The sequence below is a fragment of the Toxorhynchites rutilus genome, chromosome 2, assembly GCF_029784135.1.
Source record: "Toxorhynchites rutilus septentrionalis strain SRP chromosome 2, ASM2978413v1, whole genome shotgun sequence".
NCBI lineage: Eukaryota > Metazoa > Arthropoda > Insecta > Diptera > Culicidae > Toxorhynchites > Toxorhynchites rutilus.
Genome location: NC_073745.1, coordinates 140,555,084 through 140,570,601, shown reverse-complemented (window position 1 = coordinate 140,570,601; position 15,518 = coordinate 140,555,084). Strand labels below are relative to the sequence as shown.

Sequence of the window (15,518 nt, the reverse complement as noted above, 5' to 3'; positions counted from 1 at the left end):
GCAAAATCCCAATACTGCTTGAAAATTGAGGAGAAATCATGGCTAACGATGGATAATAATATAAATGAAAAATGCATTGTATTTCAAATACAAATTTTCATTGTAGCTCAATTAATATCACATATGAAGTACACTGAAGTCGTTTTAACGCGGTTTTTTCATACGCAGTTTTATTTTAGGCGGTTTATTTTTACGCGGATTTAAGAATTTGCGCGGTTTTTTTACGCGAGTTTCGAAATTTACGCGGTACGTATCAACCGCGTAAAAATTCAATATGTTAATATATGTTAATTGATGTGAATTTTCATGAAATAAGTTTGTATTGACGAATTTCATGCCAACTCGTCCTAGGAGTTGGCAGCACCATCTCAGATACTAGTGAAACGTTGTGGATGTAAATAAATAGGTCATTTAAGCAACTTTGCATACTTGAAATATTTGAAAAACAATTAGACTACTTTTTGGAAAAGGCCAAATTTTTTTCTTATTTTTTTACAAAAAATTATAACCTAAAAACTATGATACCTACAAAACTCTTGTCAAAGGATGAAATGTAGGAAATTGTTTAACCTTTCACAAAAAATTACCAAAAAAAACTTTGGAAAAAAATTTCGCCGACAAAAAAGTTAATTCAAAAATTAAAATTCATTTTTCTCAAAAAAGTATTTTTTTTAATTTCCAAAAATGTATATATTTATAGCCCTTAAAATTTCCAACAAGTCGTCCATACATCGGAAGATGGGCACTTTTACAGGGAAAAAGTTTTTCGAACAACATCTTTTTCATGTTTTCTTTGAAAAAAAACAACTTATCCTAATTTTGTTTAAAGTCAAGATAGCGATATAGTGTATTCGACAAAGTTTTTGATCTTGTTGAAATATAAACTTTTGTCGAAGACGTCAACTTTCTATCTTTTATAGTTTTTGGAAAATATGTAATTTTTGTATGAAGACTCCTGAAAAAATAATGTTTCGCTCGTAGCATTTTTGTGTGCAAATTCTCACGTTTGACATGTTCTTGACATGATTATAAATAGAGAAAAGTTAGTAGAGCATTTAAAATGCGGTAATTTATACAAAAAAAAATTAAAAATTGAACATTAATAGCATTTTTTCAAAAAAAAAACATGAAGAAGTTGTTGTTCGAAAAAAATTTTCCATGTAAATGTGCCCATCGTCCGATGTATGGAAAACTTGTTGGAATTTTCAAGGGCTATTTATATCTATTTCTTTCAGAATTAAAAATTAAAAATTATCACAGAATTTTTTGGAAGAAAATTTCATTGAAAAACAATATTTTGAAATTTAAAATTCATTTTTCTCGAAAACATATACTTTTGAAATTCTGAAAAAATTGATTTAAATAGCCCTTAGAATTTCCAACAAGTTTTCCATACATCGGACGATGGGCATAAAATACATAAAAATACATAAAAGTGTTATGATGGGTTAGCTCATAACATTTTTATGTATAAATTATCGCAATTTACATGCTCTGCTAGCTTTTCTCTATTTGGAAATATGTCAAGAACATGTCAAACGTGAGAATTTACACACAAAAATGTTACGAGCAAAACATTATTTTTTTCAGGAGTCTTCATACAAAAATGACTTATATTTCAAAAACTATAAAAGATAGAAGGTTGACGTCTTCGACAGAAGTTCACATTTTAATAAGATCTAAAATTTTGTCGTGTACACTATATCGCGTTCTTGACTTTAAACAAAATTAGGATAAGTTGTATTTTTTCAAAGAAAATACAAAAAAGCTGTTCTTCGAAGAACTTTTTTTCCATGTAAACGTGCCCATCTTCCGATGTATGGACGACTTGTTGGAAATTTTAAGGGCTATTCATATATATTTTTGGGAATTTTAAAAAAATACGTTTTTGAGAAAAATTAATTTTATTTTTTAAATTAACTTTTTTGTCAGCGAAATATTTTTCCAAAATTTTTTTGGTAATTTTTTCTGTTAAAGTTTAAACAATTTCCTACATTTCATCCTTTGACATAAATTTTGTAGGTATCATAGTTTATAAGTTATAAATTTTTGTAAAAATTGAAGAAAAAAAAATTGGCCTTTTCCAAAAAGTTGTCTAATTATTTTTCGAATATTTCAAGTATGCAAAGCTGCTTAAATGACCCATGTCTTTACACCCACAACGTTTCACTGCTATCTGAGATGGTGCTGCCAACGGCCAGTCGAGTTGGCATGACATTCGTCTATTGTATTACTGATTAGTAGCTGAGAAATAAAAGAAGATACAGATATCAAGATTGTAGAATGCAAAAAAATAATCAGTTAATCAATTGTTAGAATATTGGTTGCATTTTAAACTAATACTTCACTCTTTGTTAGATTTTTACACGGAATTTGAAATTCACGCGGTTTATTTTTAAGCGGATTTTGAAATTTACGCAGTTCTTTACACAGATTTTGGAATTTACGCGGATTTTCGTTATTCGCATTTTGGAATTTACGCGGTTTTTGTTTACCGTGCCGCGTAAACAAAAACCGCCCTCGTAAAAAGCGACTCCAGTGTATGTATTACATTACTACTAAATACTAAATTATGCTCTTGATATAATCATTAATCATATCTCATATCATATCATTCCAGGTCCTCACGGCAAACATCGCGACCCTTCTGGACCTCTATGGCGTCGAGCGTGGCCTGGACCACTACAGATCTACCCCTACCCTCAACTTCGATCATTACATATATTACCTCGGCCAGGAGGTATTCTCTTCCATTCCCAATGAGACACCGCTTTCGGTGCTTAGAAATTACGAAAAGAAAATCGATGAGGTTTGATCCGATACATGACTTTCCTACACATACTCAATCTCATTCGAATGTTCAATTCTAGGTGTGCTGGCTAGTTTGTCACAAAGACTTCCAGATGGATGACGCATACTACACCGAAGAAGCCGTCCACCAGCTGTTCCGGATCTTCTGTCTGATGGCCGACTTGTACAACGACGAAATGGACGACAATCGGTTCACGGTGAGGATTCACCCATCGGAGGCGCTGATCGTTGTCAAGCAGCTACTGAACTCCCTCGGGTTGAATTACAACAACGGAGAGAAATATGACTATCTGAAGACGTCGGACAATGGGCTAAAGTTTAACGAGTTTTTGGAGATCTTAAGGTTCAAGGACTACGACAAAGTGAATGATTACGTAGCGTCGATTTGCGAAGCGATTGGAGACATTTTTCAGACGCTAATAATGGACGTGATCAAGAAAGGGTATCTGTACAGGCGAGGATACGTGCTGCCAACGTTCCGCGAGTATTTCTTCGTGATACAGCCATGCGAGTTGAGCTATTACAAACATCACACCGATAAGGAGGTGTGTGGAACGATTGCACTAGACTCGAAGTTTACCGTGAAACCGAGCGTGTCATCATCAAGTAAGACTGAGCGAATTCAAAAATTCACCCTAGTGTCACGGGATCGTGCGTACGAGTTGGGAGCGCAGGATCACAAAACACGTCTCCAGTGGATATCGGCACTTCAGCTGGCCATTACATACTCCACGGGACGTGAAGGATTCCAACGAGACACAGTCAATCGCAGAAAACAACAGCGCGACTTAGAGCAGAAGAAACGCCAGGAAGAGGAAAAATTACGCAGGATACACTTGAAACAGTTGGAAGAAACGAACGTCCAGCTAGAACAGGAGAAGCTAGCTCGTCTTGCGGCGGAATCCCAAGCCCGGCAGTATGAAGCGGTCGCACGCGAAGACTCTCGTCGTGTTGCAGAGCTAGAAGATGTGAAGCTTAGTTTGGAACGTATGCTCGAGGATGAGATTCAGGCTAAGCGTGACGAGGAAATTGTGCGAGCTTTGCAGGCTCGCGTTTTAGCGGAAGAATGGGATAAGCGAGAGGAATTGGAACAACTGCAGGCAGAACAGAAGGCACTGCTCGAGCTGGAGCGACAGAAACGGATGGAGTTCGAGCTCCGGCAGCAGGAGAACGAGAAGCGCTTCAAGGATGCCGAGCAGAAGTTGCGACAGCTGGAAGAGGAGCGGAAAAAACTGGATCGAGAGCTGAAGCAGGCTCGCCAGAAAATTCAACTGTCCGAAGACAACAAAGGAATAGTCGAAGCCAAATTACAGGTTTGAAATTTCCAGCATTCCATGAATTCGTAATAAGTTCTTTTATTTTTGTAGGCAATGGCTCCGACGTTCCGAAAAGCGCCGGACTTTATGATCCGAAGAACGCAATCTTTTGTGGCAGCAGACCGACCGGTAATTGTCTCCGCTCCACGTTGATGCCTTCCACCGCATACCATGCCAGTAAACTTGCTTTACACGTAGGTTCAACTCCCTCTACAGCCTTATCTTTTAATATGAAATTTTATGTTATTGGTTATTTGCTTCAGTCATTTGCTGGTTGTCCAGCATTTTTTGTTTGATTCTCTATTAACACGTTTTTTTTTTGAAGCAATATATTTTTTTAGAGTTATGTTTTATAAATATATTTAAAAAACACTGCTAATAACACACAAAATGTGGAAGATATAATTGCTTGAAAATGTGATAATATTTGGCCAACCCAATTGAAACACCTGTGCAAACGAACTCTTCCCACAGCACACATATTATGACGATTGCGGAACGAGTGAATATAATTCCGTTGGTTTTTCTCTAATCTCCAGGAGCTTTTCGTTTCGTATAGCGTTGCTCAAATTACCCTCAATACAGGTCACCGGCCGACGCTGGCCATTTTTGGTGAATCTTATAGCCTTCTGCTTTAGCTCAATGTGTACCACCTTCTCCACCTTCATCGAACTAGGTCTTTTGGCCAGAAGAGTTTCGTTGGACTCCAACGACCCACCGTTATTGATGTTTACGGTTATCAAATAATCTTTTAGTTGGCTCTTCAAACGCTCGTTCTCCTCCAACAGTTGTTGTTTTTCCTCCTGCAGACAGGCACAGTCGATTCTCGCTTTGTTGAATCGCATCCAGAAGTTCTCGAACTTCTTCGCAATTCCGAATGTGTCCTTTTTGAACACCTCAAACTCCGTGGAAGGTTCCTTCAGTTCATCCTCATCAACTTCGAACATCTGTCTCTTCACCGCACTGTGCACAAACGGGAGCAAACTCTCGTTCTCGGTTTCGAATTTCCTGCAGAAATTGGCAATTTGCAGAATCGAATTTCCTCGTTTCAGCAAGTTCTGCAGATACTTGAGCGCCCCGTTGCTGCAAACCGCCAGCTGTTTCAACCTTTCCTCGTCCATCCGAAGTCCGATCTCCATTTCTTGTTTGATGTTACGCATGCGTTCCTGCAGCTCCATTTTGGTTTTCTGCAGTTGTTTCATGTTGAATTCGTGCTCCTCTCTGATGGTGACCAACTTCAGCCGAAGGTTACCGATGAGTTCGGTCAAACGAGCCACCTCCACGTAGTGTTCCTGGATGAGACGGGTATCACAGGCATCCTGATCGCGCAACTTGCTGTACTCGTTACGGTGCTCCTCGGTGTTGCGCAGGTAGTCGTTCAGCACCCGCTGGAACTCTTTCCAGAGCTTTTCCATGTGTCGCTCACGTTCCTTCGTTATCATTTCCAGCTTGAGGATCATCTGGAGGGGAAAAGAAGAATGAATATTACGAGTTCGGATTCAAATGTTTGTACATTTTTCAATGAATTTCAAATGAAATAACTAGAATGAAACGGATAGCAGTTTGGTAGGATACCGGATATCCGGCAAGCTTCGAGACCGGATGGCCGAATATCTGGCAGCAGGAACAATTGAACTTTTTTTCTGACACATTGAAATAATTTTAATACTGGTCGTGTAAAAGTAAGTACTACGAATTTGTATAAGCAAGGTATATCAATTTACTACAAATTAACATATTAAGGACCGCACGTTTTGGTGCAAACTTGAACGCTTCATTTGTTCGGATACCACGAATGAGATCGTTTCCTTCGGTGTGGATGAGACGAAGGCGAGCCATCGGTAGGCCTTGTTAGATTATTAACAAACCAAGGATTTAACCATCAAGTGTAGAAAAAAACGGGTTATTTCGTGATCCACCTGTAACAGACGGAACGCGAAACACGAAAGAACTCGTGCGCGGTCCGCAATATGTTTAAACTATCATAGGGGGCTACACACTCGCCAATTTAACGACACAACAGTGAAGCAGTGCGCCGTTCTGAAACCGTTTAAAGAAATAATAGAAATTACAAGTTTTGGCCTCTCCTATATATCCGAAGTAATTTCATATATTGGTGTTTAAACAAGTATTTGGAAAAGAACGAGACTGCACATATGACTCGCATGTGAGCATCTTTAAACCTCCTATACTCGCGCATACGGTCTCACAGACCGAGAATCAATAATTTTGTTTTGAGGAGGCTGAACCAAATGGTCATTAAAACTGAATAAAGATGAAGAAAAAATATTTTCCGGAGTTAATTTCATTATACAGGTCGGACTCTATTATCCGAGATTCGATTATCCGGAATTTTAGAATCGACTATCCGGAGTATTTTATTTTTGATTTTCGAAAATTTTGAATAATTTGTATAATAATTCTGTATTGAATAGCTAATATGGGTATCAAAAAAAGGGCTTGACTAGTAGAATGCAGTTATTTATGAAAAATGCAAATCCAAGATGGCGGCCACTACAAAATGGCAGATTACATATTTTCTCAGAACCTCATCAATATGGGTATCAAACGAAAGGACTTGACAAGTAGAATACAGTTATTTATGAAAAATTCAAATCAAAAGTGGCCACCACCACAAAATGGCGCCATATATATATTTTTGACAACCCCATCAATATGGGTATCAAATGAAAGGGCTTGACTAGTAGAATACAGTTATTTATGAAAAATGCAAATCTAAGATGGCGGCCACTTAAAATGGCGGATTACCTATTTCTTCAGAACCCCATCAATAGGGGTATTAAATGAAAAGGCTTGACTAGTAGAACACAGTTATTTATGAAAAATGCCCAAAAATGTATCAAAAGAAAGTTCTCGACTAGTAGAACATAGCAGATAATGAAAAATCCAATTTCAAGATGCCCGCAGTCCCCAAACAACTAATTACTTTTTGAGTGGTTTCATTCAGCTATGTTTCTATGTATGTTTGAATGTTTGTTGTGTTGTCCAACATTAATAGAAAATTGACCCCGTTCCTGTTTAATGATTGATCTGAAATTTGGTATATACATTTAATTCTACTGTCATTATAAAATTCCTTATTCCATGATCTTGAAAAATTCAATTTGGCCGCCGCAAAAAAATGGCTGAATTGCTTGATTTGGAGAATACACTACATTATGAACAACATAAATTCGAAAAGGTCGCCGGCACAAAATGGTCGACGGTGTATTTTTGCAGTCCCCTCAATATTGGTATCAAATGAAATGATTTGACTAATAGCATACAGTACAGGTACACACTCGATTATATGTGATTCGATTATATACAATTTTGGACTCGATTATATTCAGTTTGGAAAAAAATATTTTTTTCATGTTTCAAATATGGCTTATTTCATGAAGAAATGTAACCTTCCAACGTTAAGGTGAAGTTTAATTGGTTATTACATGTACAGTGGGGAAAAATCGTGATTTTTGAAAATTTTGCTTGAATTTTCACCAGGAATTGTTTATATCTATATTGCAGCCAAATTAAGAAAGATATTAGGCTGTCAAAAAAGTCCTGCGGTGTTTCCGCGAGGTGTCGTTTTAAGCGCATAGTTCTAGTTGTATTCATTGTATCGAGTCATACTATAGCTTGTTGGAAAGGTATTTTTGTATAAAATCCGACATATTTTACAGTACTACTATGACAAAGGCAAAAATGCATCTCAAGCTGCCAATAACATTTGTGCAGTTTATGGACCCGATACAGTTTCCATTTCCACCGCACAACGATGGTTTCAACGTTTTCGTTCTGGTGTAGAGGCCGTCGAAGATGCGCCACGCTCCGGAAGGCCTGTCGTCGAAAATTGCGACAAAATGGCTGAATTAGCCGAGAAAGACCGGCATAGTAGCAGCCGTAGCATCGGCCAAGAGCTGGGGATAAGTCATCAAACCGTTATTAACCATTTGAAGAAGCTTGGATTCACAAAGAAGCTCGATGTATGGGGGCCACACACGTTGACGCAAAAAAACATCTTTGACCGTATCGACGCATGTGAATCGCTGCTGAATCGCAACAAAATCGACCCGTTTTTGAAGCGGATGGTGACTGGCGATGAAAAGTGGGTCACTTACGACAACGTGAAGCGCAAACGGTCGTGGTCGAAGCCCGCTGAAGCGGCTCAGACGGTGGCCAAGCCCTCATTAACGGCCAGGAAGGTTCTGCTGTGTGTTTGGTGGGATTGTCAAGGAATAATCTATCATGAGCTGCTTCCCTATGGCCAAACGCTCAATTTGGACCTGTACTGCCAACAACTGGACCGCTTGGAGGTAGCACTCATGAAGAAGAGGCCATCTTTGATAAACAGAGGCCGCATTGTCTTCCATCAGGACAACGCTAGGCCACACACTTCTTTGGTGACGCGCCAGAAGCTCCGGGAGCTCGGATGGGAGGTTCTTTTGCATCCGCCGTATAGTCCGGACCTTGCACCAAGTGACTACCACCTGTTTTTGTCCATGGTGAACGAGCTAGGTAGTCAGAAGTTAGCCACAAAAGAGGCCTGTGAAAATTGGCTATCCGAGTTTTTTGCCAATAAGGAAGCGAGCTTCTATAACAGGGGTATTATGAAGTTGGCATCTCGTTGGGAACAAGTCATCGAACAAAACGGCGCATATTTGACTTAAAAGAGATGATTGTAACTAATTTTATGAACAAATGAAAATTCAAAAAAAATACCGCAGGACTTTTTTGACAGCCTAATAGAAGTTGTGCGTCAAAGAACAAATTGTGGAGCGGTTAAAGAACTTCATTTTAATTGATAGAAACAATCTAGTTTAATATAATTTTTCAGGATAAAATTAATAATAACACATTAGAAATTATTAACTTTTAAGTGTTTCACTTCCAAAATGTTATTAAAATTAACTAATTTAGTTGTTCCACTACTATATCCTGTACTAAATTTTCTCATCTTGCAAATGAAAGCATCAGAATCGTCTTCTGTAGCGTACTTTTTAATGTAGAGCCAGTTTGAAGCAACAGAGTCCGAAAGAAAAAATAGTTCTGTAACTCTGTCATTGTTGAAATTCGAACATATGCGTAGGAGGATTTTTTCCATCAAATATGATCGTCTATCACCTTCTGAGAGAATCTGGATAAAATATTTTTTTGCATGTTAGAAAGGTTTTTCTGACTTTAAGGGGATGAATCAAAAATCAAATTCCTCTTTTATTTTCAAAAAACGAAAAATACATGCAAAAAAACAAATAAAGAAAAAAAATGTTTTGACTCGATTATCCGGAGTGAAAAAAAAAATCGATAAAATTCGGATAATCGAGTCCGACCTGTATTTTTTTCATGAAATAAATACCAATTACGCCCAAAAATATACAATAACAATATTACAGAGACACGCACAGTCTGTGACACCGTGCGCGAGTAAACGAGTTATGATTTTTTCCAAGAAATATTATTGCAGTATATAAAATAACTTGCGAAAAAACTACTGAGAGTAATAGCTCATCGCCGTCTTGAACACCGGTTAAACGAAGCAAAAGAGGTGAAACTGAATCAAATATTACACGCAAGGCTAACGACAAGTGTTACCACAAGTACAGATTTATCTGGAAAGATACAGTTTTTTTTCGTTTTTGCTGTCACAGATTCTGTACGGCATGTAATACAGATTATTGACATAAAGTACAGATAGGTATTGTTTTTTTTTGAATGTAAAATTTTCAACAGTTTTTTTGGCTTTAACTTGGAATCACTAGAAAACCACCACTTGGAATGAATGAAAACAGAACTCTACGTTTCATGTGAGTCAATTATGTGATAATTGAGTAGGCTGACCAAATAGTTCCGGACTAAACGCAAAATAGTAGACCCGAATGTCAGGTGTACCACAAGGGTCAGTGATTGGGCCATTACTTTTCTCACTATTCATTAATGATTTGCCCACTATTCTCAAATATTGTATGATACACATATTTGCTGGCAGTCGCTCAGTGGCAGCTCGCTCAGTCCGAAGCGTCGGTCGCAAGGTTCTCCGCGTCTATCATATCGTAAAAATAATACTGTTATCAGTTCGTGGCTGGTGAAATTATTTCGCCCTAACGGGATTTTCTGTATTGCGCGAGTGAAGAGAAAAGCAATTACAACCAGCGTGAGGAAGAAGTCCTCCACCGCGGACGCGGTGCGTGTGGCGTATCATCGTCATTGATTCCGTTATCGTGTTGTGGTGCGATATACCGTTGCAGATGTGCCGAGCGATCATCACGCGGTTCGATTGGGACACCGTTATAATTCATTCGCACTGTTATGTGCTTTAAGTATAACACATATCAGTTTAAGGAATAAAGTATGATATGGAGATTGAAACTACTGTTTCCTCCTCATTAGCTACAACGGGGGCTGGGAAGTCGATAAAACGCGTCCCTTCCTCGGAAGATGTTTCTTCAGAGGAAAAATAGAGGAAAATTAACAAGCCCCCGTCAAGAAAATTTGAAAACCTTTTCTCTTCACCCCCTCAATCTCCTGCTCTCGCTCCCGCTTCCGCTCAACCACCGATCTTACCTCCCAATCCTGCTGTTCCCACTCCCGCTCCCGCATCGACATCGTCCTCAGTTGATTCCCTGTCTCCCTCGGTTGTTTCCTCTCCCCGTGTCAAGGTTTATTCAGAGGATGCACCTGGAACTGGTCCCTGGGTTGTTTTCTTCCGGTCGAAACCTAACGGGAAATCGCTCAACGTCATTCAGATTATGAAAGATCTGACAAAAAATTATTCCTCCGTGGTCGAAATTAGAAAGGTTAAACCGAACAGACTGCGTGTTGTCGTGGCTGATCGGAAGCAAGCTAACGAGATTGTTGTCGACAATCGGTTCATCTTAGAATATCGCGCATATGTGCCCTGCCATAAAGTAGAAATTTCGGGGGTGATTGCAGAAACGGGTCTGACGAGCGCATTAATAAAAGAGGGAGTTAAGATTTTGGAGTGCCATCAATTAGGAAAAGTGTCCCAGAAAGAGGGTAAAACAAAATTTACGCCGTCCGACTCGTTTCGAGTCACCTTTGCTGGTTCCGCCCTCCCTGACTCCGTTATGGTGGACAAATTGAGGCTTCCGCTGCGTTTCTTCGTGTCAAAGCCCATGACTTGCAACAAATGCAAGTCAGTTGGTCACACATCAGATTATTGCGCCAACAAGGAGCACTGTGCCACATGCGGAGAGCAACATGTGAGCAAATCCTGCAGTGCGACTGAGCACAAGTGTCCATATTGCGGGGGGACTCCACATGTGCTCACAGCTTGTGAAACTCACAAGAGTCGCTGGGAGAAACAGAAGCGCTCTTTAAAGGAACGCTCAAAACGCACTTTTGCGGAAATTTTGAAGGGCGCTTCTCCACTGGCTCAAAAACAACAACCAATAAACACACATAATGCTTTCGCTACGTTGCCAGTTGACGAAATAGAAGCGGACACAGCTAGCGGGGGCACAACGGTTATTTCCAAAGGGAATCCCCGGCGCAAAAATGTGACCACTCCCAAAGCAAAATCGGGTTTCTCCTGGTTTCCGTGGGAATAATTCACCTTCGAACGACCCAGCACTCGAGGAGACATCAAAAACCCCGACTATCCGTGTTTTTCTGTCCAGTTCAACTACCCAAACGGGATTTATAAAGTTGTCTGACCTCGTGGCTCAAATCTTCACATACTTTAATGATTCCGACTCCATCAGAACCCTTGTCACCGCAATGCTCCCAGTATTAAAGACAATTTTGCAGCAATTGATGCAAACATGGCCCCTCCTTGCAATGATTATCTCTCTTGATGTCTAATTTAAATAGAGAGGTCGGAGATATCACTGTTTTACAGTGGAATTGTCGTAGTCTTATCCCTAAATTGGATACATTCAAATTTTTAATTCATAACACCAATTTTTGCTCTGTCCGAAACTTGGCTTTCTTCGCAAGATGATCTCTCTTTCCACGATTTTAATATTATACGCTTGGACCGTCTTGACAGATACGGAGGGGTGCTATTGGGGATCAATAAGTGCCATTCGTTTTTTTTCGAATTGACCTTCCACCTATTGGAGGGATCGAAGCTGTTGCTTGTCATGCGAACATCAGAGACAAAGATCTCTGTATTGTCAGCTTGTATTGGCCTCCGAGAGCTGCGGTTAGCCGCAAACAACTTGATGACATGTGTTCTCTCCTTCCTGAGCCACGGTTGATCTTGGAAGACTTCAACTCTCACGGAACTTGGGAAACAACACGTGTACCTAAACCTCCTGCCAAGCCAAGTGCTCTTGACCTCTCGCTTTGCTCGAATTCATTATCGTTAGATTGCAAGTGGAATGTAATTCAGGATCCCAACGGTAGTGATCACAAGCCAATCAAAATTTCCATCACCAATGGGTCATGTTCTTCTGAATCTATAAACATGGCATATGACTTCACAAGACACATTGACTGGAATAAATATTCGGACGCGGTTGCTCTAGCCATCAATGCCAGAGATGGTTCACCTCCATTGGAGGAGTATAACTTCCTTTCTCGTTTGATTCATGATAGAGCAGTTCGCGCTCAAACGAAACCCATCCCAGGTTCCACCATTCGCCGAAGGCCTCCCAATCTATGGTGGGATAGCCAATGTTCCAAGCTTTATGTAGAAACATCGAATGCATTTCGGAGTTTTTCGGAAGCGTGGAACCCCTGAAAATTTTCAAACGTATTTAGCCCTTGAGAATCAGTTCAACAATATGATCAAAGGGAAAGCTCGAAACATGAGAAATCGCTCTTCAACGAAGAAAGCGAAGAATATTCACATCGACGGATTTTTAATTTTGCACAGAAGTTTTGTCCTGATTCCGCCTCTGTGCAAAAAATTGTTCGAGGTATACCACAAGATAGGTGCGATCTTGATTCCGAGTTTTCGATGGTAGAATTCTCTCTTGCTCTCCTTTCATGTAACAATTCTGCTCCGGGATCGGATTGAATTAAGTTCAACTTGTTGAAAAATCTCCCTGATGTAGCGAAACATCGCTTGTTGAATTTATTCAATCAGTTTCTGGAACATAATATTGTTCCAGATGATTTGAGACAAGTACGAATTATAGCTATTAAAAACCCCCGAAAACCCGCGTCCGACTTCAATTCTTACCGCCCAATAGCAATGCTGTCTTATATACGGAAATTGTTGGAGAAAATGATCTTGTTTCGCCTTGAATTCAAATGGTTTACGCCGAAAAAAAAACAAATGGCTTCAGTATTCTTGGACATAAAGAGGGCCTTTGATTCAGTTTTAATAAAGGTTTTGTCAGACAAATTACACTCTCGGGGTCTGCCGCCTTCATTGAAATAACTTGCTTTGCGAGAAACATTTGAATTTTTCTCACGGGGATTCGACAGTAAGGCGGGTCTTCTACATGGGACTCCCCAAGGGCTCATGTTCAAGCCCCATTTTGTACAACTTCTATGTAAGTGACATCGACAATTGCCTGACATAGTCTAAGACAACTTGCAGATGATGGAGTGGTGTATGTCGTAGGATCAAACGTATCCGATCTGCAAGGACCCTTACAAGATACTTTGAACAATTTTTCAACCTGGGCCATTGGCCTAGGAATTGCGAGTTCTCCACGGAGAAAACAGAGATGGTCGTCTTTTCTAGGAAGCATAGACCTGCGAAACCAAAGCTTCAACTTTTGGGTAAACTGATCACTCATGCTGTGTCATTCCAGTGTCTTGGGGTCTGGTTCGACTCCAAATGTACTTGGGGGCCCATATCAGGTATCTGAGTAAAAAATGTCAACAAAGAATAAACTTTCTCCGTTCTCTGGTGGGGAGCCCACCCAGAAGATCTTTTAATGTTGTATCGAACAACTATTCTCTCAGTGATGGAGTATGGCAGTTTCTTTTTTCAATCAGCTGCCAAAACACACCTCATTAAACTCGAGCGAATTCAGTATCTTTGTCTCCGTATTGCGTTGGGATGTATGCCCTCAACGCATACCATGAGTCTCGAGGTAGGCGTACTCCCACTAAAAGATCGCTTCAATTTATTATCTCTTCAGTTCCTCATCCGGTTTGAGGTTATGAATCCATTGGTGAGCGGAAATTTTAAACAGCTTATCGAGCAAAATTTTCTCTCCAGATTCATGAGTACATATCATGGATTCATCTCCATGCAGGTTGTTCCTTCTTCGTATATTCCCAACCGTGCTTGTTTTCCTCTGTGCATTTTGATCTGTCCATGAAGCAGGATATCCATGGAATTTCAGATTATAATCATTCGGGGATCGTTCCAGCGATCTTCGGTGCAAGGTATGGGCGTGTCTATATGTTTTCCTTAAAGCTATCGATCTTCGAGTGTGATTGTTCATACATCCTTTTCCCCTCCTTTTCGTCCTTCGCGAGCTATCGGGTCCCTTCCTACTAACATTAGAATAAGTTAAATTATAAACACATATTAGATGTAAGGATAGTTTTAAGAATTGAGTGTGAAGTGTCAGTGTGTATGAGAATGTGAATGTGAATGTGAATGTGAGTGTGAGTGTGAATACACATATCCTTACATCCCATACTTTTCCTAATGAAAATGTGTCACCCTTCTAAACTCGAGTCTACTGCGATTAATCGGTTTCCTATTTTATTAACCATAGAATTAAGGAAACATGTTAGTATATGCTAGAAGAAATATAGTTAAGAGTTTGGCTCCTTTAAACTTATGTAATTTAGCCTGTAAAAATAAACGGATTAATAAAAAAAACATATTTGCTGATGATGTTCAGCTATATTTTTGCTCCCTCGATATCGCGGTCGATGAAATGGCTCGGTTAATTAATTCTGACCTTGAGAATATATGTCGGTGGTCAAAACGTAACCTACTTCCTATTAAAACTTCTAAAACGAAAGTTATGTTTATAAGTAGACGTCAGATACCAAATTCATAGCCAAATATTCTTCTCAACAATGAAGTTCTAGAATATGTTGACAAAGCTTCCAACCTGGGAGTTGTTTTTCAGTATGATTTGGAATGGGATGCTCATATTAATACACAGTGCTCCAAAATCTATGCTGGCCTGCGCCACTTGAAGCCTACTACTAGTATGTTGTCTGCCACGGTTAAAATAAGATTATTTAAATCTCTCCTACTACCCTACTTCACTTAAACCATCATTCTCGTAAAAACCGTCAGGGATCGAGTGCCTTTCTCAAGGCAAGAGGGTGGAGGTGGTAGCGCTGGAGTAGAGTAGAGTAGAGTTTTCAAAGGGCCTTTCTCAAGGCTAGAGACGAATGAACTGCAAAAGTTTAAAGTCTTTATAATACAAGACCGACCTTCCTTCCTACTTCACTTATTGCTTGGAATTAACATCGAATGCTTCTGTAGCTGCTCTCGAGAGA

The 15,518-nt window shown here is 39.6% G+C and overlaps 2 protein-coding genes across 4 annotated transcripts in view; one reads left to right on the top strand and one right to left on the bottom strand.

Moving 5' to 3' along the window:
* LOC129764330 (switch-associated protein 70-like) overlaps positions 1 to 4,483 on the top strand; it is a 28,276-nt gene extending 23,793 nt beyond the window's left edge. For all 3 annotated transcript variants that reach the window (XM_055763302.1, XM_055763299.1, XM_055763301.1), the window contains exons 3-5: positions 2,621 to 2,809; positions 2,871 to 4,124; positions 4,179 to 4,483. In XM_055763302.1, coding sequence (XP_055619277.1) covers positions 2,621 to 2,809; positions 2,871 to 4,124; positions 4,179 to 4,280 — 1,545 coding nt within the window. In that variant the 3' untranslated portion in view covers positions 4,281 to 4,483. The remainder of the gene's footprint in view (positions 1 to 2,620; positions 2,810 to 2,870; positions 4,125 to 4,178) is intronic.
* The window catches only part of LOC129764331 (dynein regulatory complex subunit 2), a 25,544-nt gene continuing 12,147 nt past the window's right edge, over positions 2,122 to 15,518 (bottom strand). Inside the window, exon 3 of the mRNA XM_055763303.1 lies at positions 2,122 to 5,587. Coding sequence (XP_055619278.1) covers positions 4,610 to 5,587 — 978 coding nt within the window. The 3' untranslated portion in view covers positions 2,122 to 4,609. The remainder of the gene's footprint in view (positions 5,588 to 15,518) is intronic.